Source organism: Gadus macrocephalus, chromosome 14, assembly GCF_031168955.1.
Source record: "Gadus macrocephalus chromosome 14, ASM3116895v1".
NCBI classification, from domain to species: domain Eukaryota; kingdom Metazoa; phylum Chordata; class Actinopteri; order Gadiformes; family Gadidae; genus Gadus; species Gadus macrocephalus.
Genome location: NC_082395.1, coordinates 23,000,175 through 23,012,319, shown reverse-complemented (window position 1 = coordinate 23,012,319; position 12,145 = coordinate 23,000,175). Strand labels below are relative to the sequence as shown.

General features: G+C 49.7%; 1 protein-coding gene across 1 annotated transcript in view; it reads right to left on the bottom strand.

The window, feature by feature from the left end:
* Positions 1-12,090, bottom strand: part of ulk3 (unc-51 like kinase 3) — a 17,020-nt gene extending 4,930 nt beyond the window's left edge. Inside the window, exons 1-14 of the mRNA XM_060072236.1 lie at positions 11,559-12,090; positions 11,107-11,246; positions 10,369-10,509; positions 9,908-10,028; positions 9,194-9,289; positions 8,394-8,537; positions 6,093-6,175; positions 4,864-5,019; positions 3,664-3,769; positions 3,377-3,417; positions 2,921-3,023; positions 2,444-2,508; positions 1,235-1,313; positions 91-131 (exon numbers count right to left, since the gene is read on the bottom strand). Coding sequence (XP_059928219.1) covers positions 91-131; positions 1,235-1,313; positions 2,444-2,508; positions 2,921-3,023; positions 3,377-3,417; positions 3,664-3,769; positions 4,864-5,019; positions 6,093-6,175; positions 8,394-8,537; positions 9,194-9,289; positions 9,908-10,028; positions 10,369-10,509; positions 11,107-11,211 — 1,281 coding nt within the window. The 5' untranslated portion in view covers positions 11,212-11,246; positions 11,559-12,090. The remainder of the gene's footprint in view (positions 1-90; positions 132-1,234; positions 1,314-2,443; positions 2,509-2,920; positions 3,024-3,376; positions 3,418-3,663; positions 3,770-4,863; positions 5,020-6,092; positions 6,176-8,393; positions 8,538-9,193; positions 9,290-9,907; positions 10,029-10,368; positions 10,510-11,106; positions 11,247-11,558) is intronic.
* Positions 12,091-12,145: the final 55 nt, after the last annotated feature.

Below are 12,145 nucleotides of genomic sequence, written 5' to 3'. Positions count from 1 at the left end.
CCTGTGGTCCCTCTGTGAGGATGATGGATGGTGTCATCAGGCAGGGAGGATGTTACATGGAAAGCACTCTGTTGTGTTTCCTGGACTCACCTCACTGTGGAGCAGCTCCCGCCTGCGGCCCTGGGATTCAGCTGGGGAACACACACAGCGTCATGGGGAGGTGTGTGTGTGTGTGTGTGTGTGTGTGTGTGTGTGTGTGTGTGTGTGTGTGTGTGTGTGTGTGTGTGTGTGTGTGTGTGTGTGTGTGTGTGTGTGTGTGTGTGTGTGTGTGTGTGTGTGTGTGTGTGGGTGCGTACGTTTGTGTACCTGTGTGGAGGGTGAAGAGATGGATAGAAAAATAATAATTCTAATACATGGCTCATCAGTTTATCTCATCATGGTGGAGGTGGTGGAGGTGTTTACGGTGGAAGTGGTGGGGTTGGTGGTGGAGGACGTGTTTGAGGTGGTGGAGGTGGGGAGGACGTGTTTGAGGTGGTGGAGGTGGGGAGGACGTGTTTGAGGTGGTGGAGGCAGCAGATTGCTGCTGGTGGGGCGAACCGGGATAAAGTGGGCCAGCATTTCCTCAATTAGGTGGAAATCAAGGAGCGGAGTAAATGTGAGGGGGCAGAGACCACCAGAGACCCACAGGGGAGGGGAGGAGGAGGAGGACGACGACGAGGACGAGGAAGAGGAGGAAGAAGAGGAGGAGGTTCCCTCTTTGAGCAGGGCATGTCAGGAAGTAACAAAGGACCTCGGGCCAAACAAAGGGCCAATGTTTTCTCCCACAATCCCCCTGGGGTTGTCTGCAGTGCCACTGAGCCACGCCCCCTGATCCCAGAGGGGGGGGGGGGGGGGGGCATCCTCTATTAGAGAGATAATAGTTTTGATTTGTTTCCAGTGTGAAATAACATGGGGGGGATTAGCTGCACAGAGTCAATGGGAAGCAGATGGAGCTGCTCTACCACACAGAGAGGGCTGGCAGCCCGGCCCAGACCCAGACCTCCAGAGACCCAGGGACCCAGAGTCCCAGACCCAGAGACCCAGAGGACCAGATACCCAGAGACCCAGACCCAGAGAACCAGACCTCCAGAGACCCAGACCCAAAGACCCAGACCCAGACCCAGAGACCCAGAGGCCCAGAGCCCCAGAGACCCAGAGACCCAGACCCAGACCCAGGGACCCAGAGGCCCAGAGACCCAGAGAACCAGACCCAGAGACCCAGAGGTCCAGACCCAGGGGGTGTTCTGTCATGTACCTGCCAGTGCCAGCAGTAGCTCCCCCAGGCAGTGCTGGTAGAGGTCCAGTACCTCCTGGTCCTCAGACCCACTGTCCTCCTGGAACAGAACCAGTAAGGGTAGAGTTAGTGTTACCTTATGAGTGTTACCTCAGTGTTACCTTAGTGTGAACTCACATCTGGAAAGGCTAGGGGACGGTTTCAGGAAGATTAGATTTCTTGAGGTGAACCAGATACAGTCTAGCCTGGCCCCGCCCGCCTACATATTTCCGCTCTATTTTCATTTACCTTCAGGTCTACGTCTGGATTTGTGGTATATTCGCGAGTTTTCTGTAGCCAATTTTTTGGCTGTTCAATCAGCGGACAGAGGGAGTAACTGAGAACAATGACGTTGAGGTTGTGCGCTAGTTTGAGTTGGTGTCAAACTTTAGCGATTGGTTATGGCAGATCCAGAGTGGCACTGGGCAGATCCAATCGTTTTAAACTCAGACACCCGCCTTCAAGTGAGTTAACATTTGTCAATTGAGAGTGGCCAGACTCTCTGTGCAAATGAAATGAAGTACGACATTCTGGTAGGACCAGGCTAGATACAGTCTGGATGGACTAAGATCCTGAATGTTTGGTTCCAGACTCCCAGGTGACAGGAGCCGGTTCAGGTACCTTCTCTAGTGATTCTTTGGTGCTGGACTGAGGAATCAGCCTTTCTGGAGGATAGAAATTCAGGCCGCGCCGGATTTCACAAACTCCAAATCAGACTACGGGTATAAATTCTGGACTTTCCCCAACGGTTTGTGAACAACAAAACCATGGAAATGCTGAAGCAGCTTCTGAAAAAGTTGTGAATTTGAAGACGCCCATCTGAGTGGAAACTAGATTTGTTTCCCGTGTAAATGCGTTGGTTGTGAGGTATGATCGTCACTGTGCCGTTTCCTTCCCAGCTCTTGCTGGAACGAGACCAGCACTTCTCTCCAGCAGAGACCTGGAGAGGTCGTTACTGCTGCCTCGATGTGAAAAAAGTTATAAAAACACTAAACCAGTACCCATAGCCAGGCAGAAGTACAGGCAGAAATAACATTCAAATACCTGCTCTACACAGACACAGTATGTCAAAAACACCGTTGCATTCTCCGTACAGGAATCCCACGGGAACGGGAACTCTGTGATTTCCATGCTATTGGCCAATGGCTACATTCGCTCATACAAGAAGTTTCCATTGAGGACCCGACTGACCTTGGCTATGGCGACACGGGCCAGCTCCAGGGCGGCCAGAAGCCGTGGTCTGTCCCGGGACATCTCTGGAGGAAGGGGAGAACAACACCGGACTTTACACTGGAGTTTATCCCAAGATGGGTCGGGAATATTAGTTAAGGCCACAGAGTCGCTCACCAGCTTCCGCAAAAGACTCAAGACTCTCTTGTTCAGAGTTCACCTAGATTCTAGCCTCCACTTTAATCAGGTTCTGGATAAAACCAGGGAATACTTGTCTTAAGCATTAACTTAAAAAGGTTTTTGAGGTTTAACAGAACAATACAAGACACAGTGGAAGAAACGCATCCTTGACCATTCCCTGAATTTCCAACCCACAATAACAATCCTCCAAATTGAATTCTCATTCATTAAATCGGGCACACAACGCTGGCTCTAAGGCTGTGGCCCCTGGGTGGCTGGAGGAGAGAGCCAGGGGCCTCTCTCCGTAGGGGGCCCTACCTCGCAGGACGTCCCTGGCCGTCCGGGCCTCCTCAAAGTGCTCCCGGTTGTCCGACGCCACCAGCGCCTTCAGCTCCTCTGCTCTGGAGGCGTACTGGCTGACCTGCAGGGGGCGCTCACAGTCAGTCAACACCCTCACACCCCACAGACCAGCCTGCTGCCGTCACAGAGTCAACATCACCACACCATGCTGCATTCGATGTTCTAGTCTTTGTGGTCATCTGGTGTGGAAACCTCTTCATTACAGCCACTGTCCTTGTGTCAGTAAACACCCCTCAGCCTCACCCCCAGACCCAGCCCACCATGTGGTCCAGTCCAGACCATATGGCCGCGCACAGACCCAGAGTCAAGGAGACTGGCTATAATAACGAGGAGGGAGGGAGAGAAACAACAAAAACCAGGAGCAACATCTAAAAATAGAAATCAACCCAAATAAGAGAGTGTGCATCAGCCCACCTTCTGCCTCAGGGTCTCCTTACGCGAGCGGTCCGTCTCATCTGGGGGGGGGGGGACACAGAGAGATGTTACGGCTTTAACAACACTTTACTTAGCGGGTTCTCATATGGGTGAGTGGTGGTCAGCCAGACAGACAGACAGACATAGAGGGAGAAAGACAGATAGAGCGAGAGAGAGTGAGAGACAAACAGACTGGGAGAGAGACATGGAGAGAAAGACGGAGAGCGAGAGAGGGAGACAGCCAGACAGACAGACAGACAGACAGAGTGTGCAGGCCCCTCCCTCACAGTGGACGGCGGGGACGAAGTGCTCCAGGGCGCTGCAGTAGAGGCTCAGCGCCGCCGCCCGCTCCCCCCCCTGGTCCTTCTCCACGGCCCGCAGGACCAGCTCCTTCTGAGGGGGGTGGGGGGGGAGAGAGAAACGTCACTGGAGGTCCCAACATACACACACACACACACACAACCCCCCCACACACACACACACACACACAACCCCCCCACACACACACACACACACACAACCCCCCCCCCCCCACACACACACACACACACACACACACACACACACACACACACACACACACACACACACACACACACACACACACACACACACACACACACACAAATAGGCACACACACACAACTCCCCGCCCACACACACACGCACACACACCCCTAGCACACAGAGACAAAAACCCACAATCTCCTAATGCATGCATGCAGGGCACTAATGCATGAAGGCACATGTAGGCCAGCATGAGCACAGACCTATGAGCACACACACCGATGTGCCCAATATGCTTGTGCGGGCAAACACAACACACACACACACACACACACACACACACACACACACACACACACACACACACACACACACACACAACTCACACATACACACACACACACACACACACACACACACACACACACACACACACACACACACACAAACACAAACACAAACAAACATTAATTTCCTCGTAGGGATTTGTTTTCTCTGCTTTTTGGATCATAATGTTCTGTCGTTTACTCCTGGGGGGTCACACAACTAATGTTTCCAGGCTGGTCCAGCGAAGGGAAGTGTAAGTATATAGTATTCTTTACACAGACCACACAATGTGGGTACAATCCCCTAACCTTCAACACAATTCCCTAACCTTTAACACAATCCCCTAACCTTTAACACAATCCCCAAACCATTAACACAATCCCCTAACCCTTAACACAATCCCCAAACCATTAAACCAATTCCCTAACCTTTAACACAATCCCCAAACCTTTAACACAATCCCCAAACCTTCAACGCTCCAAACAGCAACAGAGGAGAATTCTTCCCAGTGGGACCGGGAAGAACTTAGGGACCGGGGAGAGGTGACACACTAGACGCACCACCTATTGTCCTACGGCTCCCAGTGTCCGGCAACCCGTTCCACTGCTGTTCCGGAGCCTTCCCTCCCCTTCCAGAACGTTCCCTTTGCTCACCGCCTTCCCCAGGCTGTCTGGGCCGGCCATGTGCTCCAGGTCCACAAAGCCGTGGCTGAAGAACTGGGTGAAGGTGATCCGGGTCTCCGGGTTCCTCTCCAGGAGCCTCAGCAGGAGGTCCCGGCAGTCCGCAGACACCCGGGCCCCCGGGGGGAGCTAGAGAGAGGGGGGGAGAGAGAGAGGAATGATAATGGAGAGAGGGTGAAAGAGGGGGGAGAGAGGGAGGGAGGGGGAGAGGGAGTTGAGGGTGAGAGGATGGAGGGAGAGAGGGGGAGAGGGGTGTGGGCCAGAAGGACCTTCATGCTTGACCTTAACGCTTTCAGCCAAAACATGAGCTTGTTACCGTGGGAACATACAGTGGAGGTGATGGAGGATGATCTACAGACCAATCACTGAACTCCCTCAGGCCTGACCATGAGGAACTAGGGTATGGACAGCGATCAGCTGTGAGAATCATTTTCTAGCTCTCTTAGCTAATATTCACAATGTAGAACACTGTAGACCACTTACTTACACTAACTACTAAACTATAACATATATTTACTGAAAAAGTATGCCACCTAGTGGTGCAGTAAAGAAACATGTTCCAGGAATCAGAGAACTGATTTAAACTAAAAGGATCAGTAAGAAAGAGCATCAAGTTACCTCTCTTGGCAACAACAGGGGTGTGTGGGTAGAATATCGAGGGTTTATCATAATCTTCACCTCATCAAAATAATGCACTCACAATCATCATCATCATGACAATACATAAGGTTACATAAGCAAACACAATCCCCATATGGTGCACAAAGTCCCCATGATGAATACCCGTGATTACAAAGTGCTCTGTTGGCCCCCCCTCCTCCCCTCATCCTGGCATCCTGTGTCCCACCCTAGACCAATCAGAAGAACCCAGCAGCCTGAAACAATCATCAAAGGCCAATCATCAGCAGCAACAGCGGCAGCAGCAGCATTAGGCAGAGGCAGCAGTAGCAGCATCATATGTCAGTGTATAAAAAAGATATATATTGATACGGCAATATAACGTCGCACTTCTTCGTGCGATACGAGAATCGATATACTGACGACAAATATCAATATAATAATTTAATAGGCATATATATATTATATATTTATGTATATATATATATAATATCGTGAGGTTCACTGTGGTTCCCTCCCCTAGCCCGCGTGTCTCGGCCGGTTCGTCTGGCTGAAGAGGAGGTGGTCTGCTGGGCACCGCTCACCTCGATGGGCCGGTCGCTGCGGATCTTCTCCTCCAGCTCCGCGTAGGACCGGGACGCGAACGGGGCCCGGCCGAACAGCGCCTCTACAGGGAGGGGGGGAGACACACGCAGTGTTGGAGAGATCCCTGTCTGGGTTCCATTCCCGGCCCAACCCTTGAGCGAGATGTCTCACCCCTCTCTATGTGCTCCATTATTACAGGAATTCATTGTACATTGCTTTGGGGAAGCATCTCCTTACCGACTAAATAAATAAATAGATAATAAATAAATAGTAATAGTAGGGAAGTAATACATACTTAACAGCCGCTACAGAGTACCAAGTTCGACTACATAAGATCACGCATTTGAAACAACACGACTATGTTAGACTTCCCTTAAAAACAGTACTTAGCATTGTGTAGCTATCTTTGTTGTACACAGGGAATGGGTACACAGGGAATGGGTTAAAGGTCCCATGACATGCTATTTTATGTATTCTTTAATATAGGTATTAGTGGGCAACTAACACAGTATTCAAAGACGTTCCCGAAATTCAGCCGTGGTGCAGAGTTACAGCCACTCCGAGCCAGTCGCACATTGAGCTTCCCCCAAATGCGCTGTTTTGGTGTCTGTAGCTATATTGCAAATGAGGAGGAGCGAGGCGGGTCAAGGAGGAGGGTGGGGGTGTGGCCCTGAGCAGCTTGCAGCCACGGTACCATGCGCTCTGTTTACAGTGGATGTATCGCAATGGCGAGGCGCACAGCCTTTAGCCATGTTCTGTAAATATTCTAGAACACCCGGGTGTCCTGGAGCTCTATATCTAAATATTATCATATAGCCTACATAGATATCTATATCATATAATATATATTATCACGGCCATAGCTGTGTGAGCCGATATTATGAATCTCAAACGACCGCGTTGGGTTCTCCGACGTTCCTGGTTCTTCAACGTCCTCATCAATGTGAAGTAGACTGAACCGCGACAAGGAGGAGAAAGGGATCGTTGCCGGGCAGTGCTTAGGCACCTCCGCCTCCGGCGGTGGTCCCTCAGCGGGTCTCAAGCGGGAGACATTCGCCGCCAACAATCCCTTTCTCCTCCATGTCGTGGTTCATGTTCTTGAGGGAGTCAAAGCCAAAGTTACTTCCCCCCAATTCATTCTCAACCTTGGCTGAGATAACCCCCAATACGAGTCTCGTTGTAGAAATATCAGAGACGAGAGTCCGACGTGTTATGCGCCATAACACCAAAAGCAGAACGGTTATCCAAATAACAAGGAAGTGTACAACACTTGCGTTACAGTCCTGGATCTCTATATCTAAATAATATCATATAATACATAGAAATCTATATCATTTAATACATATTATCACGGCCAAAAGCTGTGTGCGCCTCCAGACGATATTATGAATCACAAACGACTTTGTCGGGTTCTGCGACGTCTCTGGTTCTTCCACTTTCACATCAACCTGAAGTCGACTGAACCGCGCGCTGCCTGCTGCCGGCTGCCCGCTGCCGGGCGATGGTGCCTCACGGCAACCGGCGGCATGTCGCAGTTCATGCACTTCAGCGAGTCAAAGCCAAAGTTCCTTTCCCCCAATTCCTTCTCAACCATGGCTGAGATAACCCCCAATACGAGTCTCGTTGTGGAAATACAAGACACGTCAAAGAACCGACAAGAAACACTTGCGTTACAGTGTGTGTATTCACACACACACACACACACACACACACACACACACACACACACACACACACACACACACACACACACACACACACACACACACACACACACACACACACACACACACACGTGGCGCTCACACGGTCGATTCTCATTGGCGGGCCAACGTCTCTGGCGGGCCAGGCAGAGTAAGGGGAGGAGCTGAGATTCTTGGTGACGTCATGAATACAGACATTCCAAATCAGCGCACTTGAGCCTCCGTTTTTTCAAAGGCGAGCAGAACAGCTAGTGCTCGTTTTACACCAAACGCAAGTTTTAGCCATTGGGGGACCATAGGCAGGCTAAGGGAACTCATATTTATGTTAGAAAACCTCATAAAGTGAGATTTTCATGTCATGGGACCTTTAACATAGTGATTGTTAGTGCTTGGCACTTGGTTCTATGAACATCCTTAGTGTACCGACAGCGATATATTGTTGTTTCTTCTTCTTTTGACAAATGTACTTATTGTAAGTCGCTAAATGCCCTAAAAGTAAATGTCTTCCCTCTAGCTTAACAACCTGCAGGCCACCTGCCTTGCCAGTATTCTAAATGCCACATCCATAGGTACGGTACACACAGAGAACCCCGTTACCGTAGAGGATGACGCCCACGGACCACAGGTCGACCCGGGAGTCGTACTGCCGCCGGCACACCATCTCGGGGGCCATGTAGAGAGGGGACCCCCGCAGGGCGCTCTGCTCGTCCCACGGGGACATGTACGCCGCGAAGCCAAAGTCTGAAACACAAACAACACCCCACGTATCTGGTTAGCAGGAGGCTGGGGGGTTGAGGTCTCTGGTCAGAACCAGTCTACACCCATCTTCTCAGGTTGTAGACTTAGCGGGTTGACTTGTAACCGGAAGGTTGCTAGTTTGATCCCCGGGAGCCTAGCCTAGTGTCCCTGAGCAAGACACCTCACCCTAACTGCCCCCAACGAGCTGGCTTTCGCCCTGCGGGGTTGACTGTGTGTGTATAAAAATGGTGTGTGTTTAAAAATGGTTGTGAGTTGCTTCGGACAAAAGCGTCTGCTAAATGCTCTAAATGTACATTTAAATGAGAGTAAACCGATTGTTATATAGTTATTAAACGTCCTGGATACGTCTCCCTGCATCGCTCACGTTGCTAAGCAATAAGCCAACATGATGCTGTCCACTTCAGTACCAGGATAACTAACAGAGGGATGGGGAGGTGTGTGTTTGTGAGTGGTGTGTGAGGTGTGGTGTGGTGTGGGTGTGTGTGCGTGTGTGTGTGTGTGTGTGTGTATATATATACATATTCTTTTTTACATTCCCATGGGCCCCACTCTGCCTTGGGCACCCCCAAGCCTGTCCACCTTACACCCCCCGACCGGCTGTGTGTGTATGTGTGTGTGTGTGCGTGGTGTGTATTTACCTGACAGCTTGAGTACAGAACCACTCAGCAGGATGTTCTGGGGCTTAAGGTCCAGGTGGGATATGTTCCTTCCATGGAGGTACTGGAGGGCGCAGGCTGGGGGAGACATGACAAAAAAACACGCTAAGCTCATTGAAACGTCGTCGACATCTAAAATTTTTTCATTTAATTTTTTTATTTCCGTTCATAACCTTTACTGATAGCTGGTAACCACTGTCAAGGACCAGACGAGATTGAATCATGTGTTGTTTCAGCAACGCCAAGCACATCCTTATTGGTTATTTGACCAAGGCCTCCTTTGTAAAATAACAAGTACACAGGTATCCTTGGTCAAATAACCAAAACAGTATGACTCATCCTCAGCATGACTCAAACATCCCATAATACAACAAGCAGTACCGTACCTGCAAGACCCGCCGCAATCAATCCTAAACTCATTTGAAATGTAAAGCAAATGGGATCATACACAGTGAGTCGCACCAAACCTAATTACATTGATATCCATGTTAACCGTAGAGAGAGAGAGAGAGAGAGAGAGAGAGAGAGAGAGAGAGAGAGAGAGAGAGAGAGAGAGAGAGAGAGAGAGAGAGAGAGAGAGAGAGAGAGAGAGAGAGAGAGAGAGAGAGAGAGAGAGACTGACTGACTGACTGACTGACTGACTGACTGACTGACATCATTGCGGTATAAAGGGCGTGAGCCAGGACGCCGCCTCACCGATCTGCTGCAGGAAGCGCTGAGCCACCCTCTCAGGCAGCAGCCTCCTGCTGCGGATGAAGCGCGAGAGGTCTCCTCCGGAGCACCACTCCAGGATCAGGTAGATGTTCTCGCTGTCCCACTGGGAAGGAGAGACGGCCACGTGTCCGATGAGCACGTGAGGGACAGCGTTGTTAACCCTCTCTAGTAAGAGCCACCTGCTTTCCCACTAAGGCCACTCAGAGCAGGGCGAAATGTTAATACATTGACCACTGCTTTACATTTTACATTTAGGACATCTAGCGGACGCTTTTATACAAAGCGACTGACAATGAGTACATTTGTCAGAAGGAAGGGAGACAACAATGTATCGCTGCCGGTATACTAAGGATGTTCATCGAACCAAGTGCCATTAACCTAACAGTTGTTAGGTTAATCGTGGTGCTCTGACGAGCGAACCAAACATGACCCGCCACGTGTACCTGGAAGTCCTTCAGCTGGACGATGTGAGGGTGGCGCACGGTCTTCAGGATCTCGATCTCCGTGAGGAGGTTCTCCATCGACGTCTTGTTCAACGTCTTCTTCGACACCACCTTCACCGCCACCGCTTCCCGGCTGTCCCCCTGCGAGAGGAACACCGGGTGCTGTCATGGACTTATCTTCTCCAAAGCTCACCAAAGATACTCAAAACTGTATTGTTTTACACTGCAGCTTGGGTCACTAATGTTAATAAGTGACTAATGTTATTTAAGAAATTAAAGAAAGCCTTTAATACCATTTGATGACACTGCATCTTTACCGTTAGCTAGACTGCTGGTTCTGTTAGGTGAACTTAATAAACAGACGTTATTGTGACTTTAATAAACAGACAGTAATACTATGTTAACAAACAGATGTTAATGTGACATTAATAAACAGATGTTAATAGGACAATAATAAACAGGTGGACAAAAAAATAGGTGTTTACACCTATTTATAGTTTTAAAAACAGACCCAGACGAGTTTGTGTCCACCTGTTTGATAAACCCCCTGTAAAGGATCCAGCTCTCGTTTTCAACTAGTAGTAGGGTTAGTAGGTCTCAAGATAAAGAAGGAAAATGAAAATAACCCTAACCCTAACCCAACACAGCTGGCTTGTGTTACGGTCCATGGCTGAGGTGGTGAACCATAATCATCTCCACCATATCCCCACGTCTGTTCCTCCATACGGAGCCACGCACCTTGCTGTAGGCTTTATACACCGTGGCGTAGGTGCCGCTGCCCAGCCGCTCCGTGAGGATGTAGTCCGCCAGTTTAGGAGGGGCGAAGGTCGAGTGGGAAGCCATGGCCACCACTGCATTAGATCTCCCTGATGAGGGATCTGAGGAGACATGACTCATGAGTAGGCTACATGCATGATCTCCGTCTCGTCCTGACGTCATTCAACACAGAAGCCTTCACACACATGCAGGCCTACGTATCATGTATTATCATTACTTTATACTATATATATAATGAGGACATCATCTCCAGCGTGGCTGTTTTAATGTCATTCATCGATAGTTGTAAACACACAGCGAGGGCGTGCTGGCAGGACCCCCGCTGCCCCCTTAAAAGTAATGGATCGACAGCTGTCGCGCTCCTCGTCCGCCTCTCATGCTTTCACTCAAACCGATCTACTGTGAAGACCTACCTGTTGGTTCTTGTGGACTGGTGGGACTGTGTTGATGGTGTTTTCGACGCTGTCAGTACTCACTACATTATGACTGGAGCCCAGGAGCTCTGCTGCCCTTTGCTCAGTTCCTGCAGTACCGGAGGCTGCAACTTCAGGACCGCACTATCGGGACCCTGCAGCCGCAGGACCGCACTCCCCGGTCCCTGCTTTTTTTTATTTTTTTTTATTGTTTTCTCCAAACAGAAGGAGAAGGTCAACAATACATTCATACATTTTAGATTTAAGCTGTTTATACGGTTACGTTTACGTTATGTATTAGGTTAGAGATGCTTACGTTTCGGTATTAAGTTAGGGATGGTTAAGTTAAGGGTTTTGATGATGGTTATTTCAGGTATTTTTTAGAAATGGTTAAGTTTACGTATGAGGTTATCTGCATGTTTCATCCGGTTTTCATGAATTATTCTTGAGTAACTCATGAGATTCATTCACCATCCAAGGAAAAGTATAATCGCGTCCCGAGCACTGCGGTCCTGTGTGTGCGGTCGTGTGCGTGTGGTCCTAAAGCTGCAGCACCCGGTGTTGCAGGAACATAACAACGTTTGCTC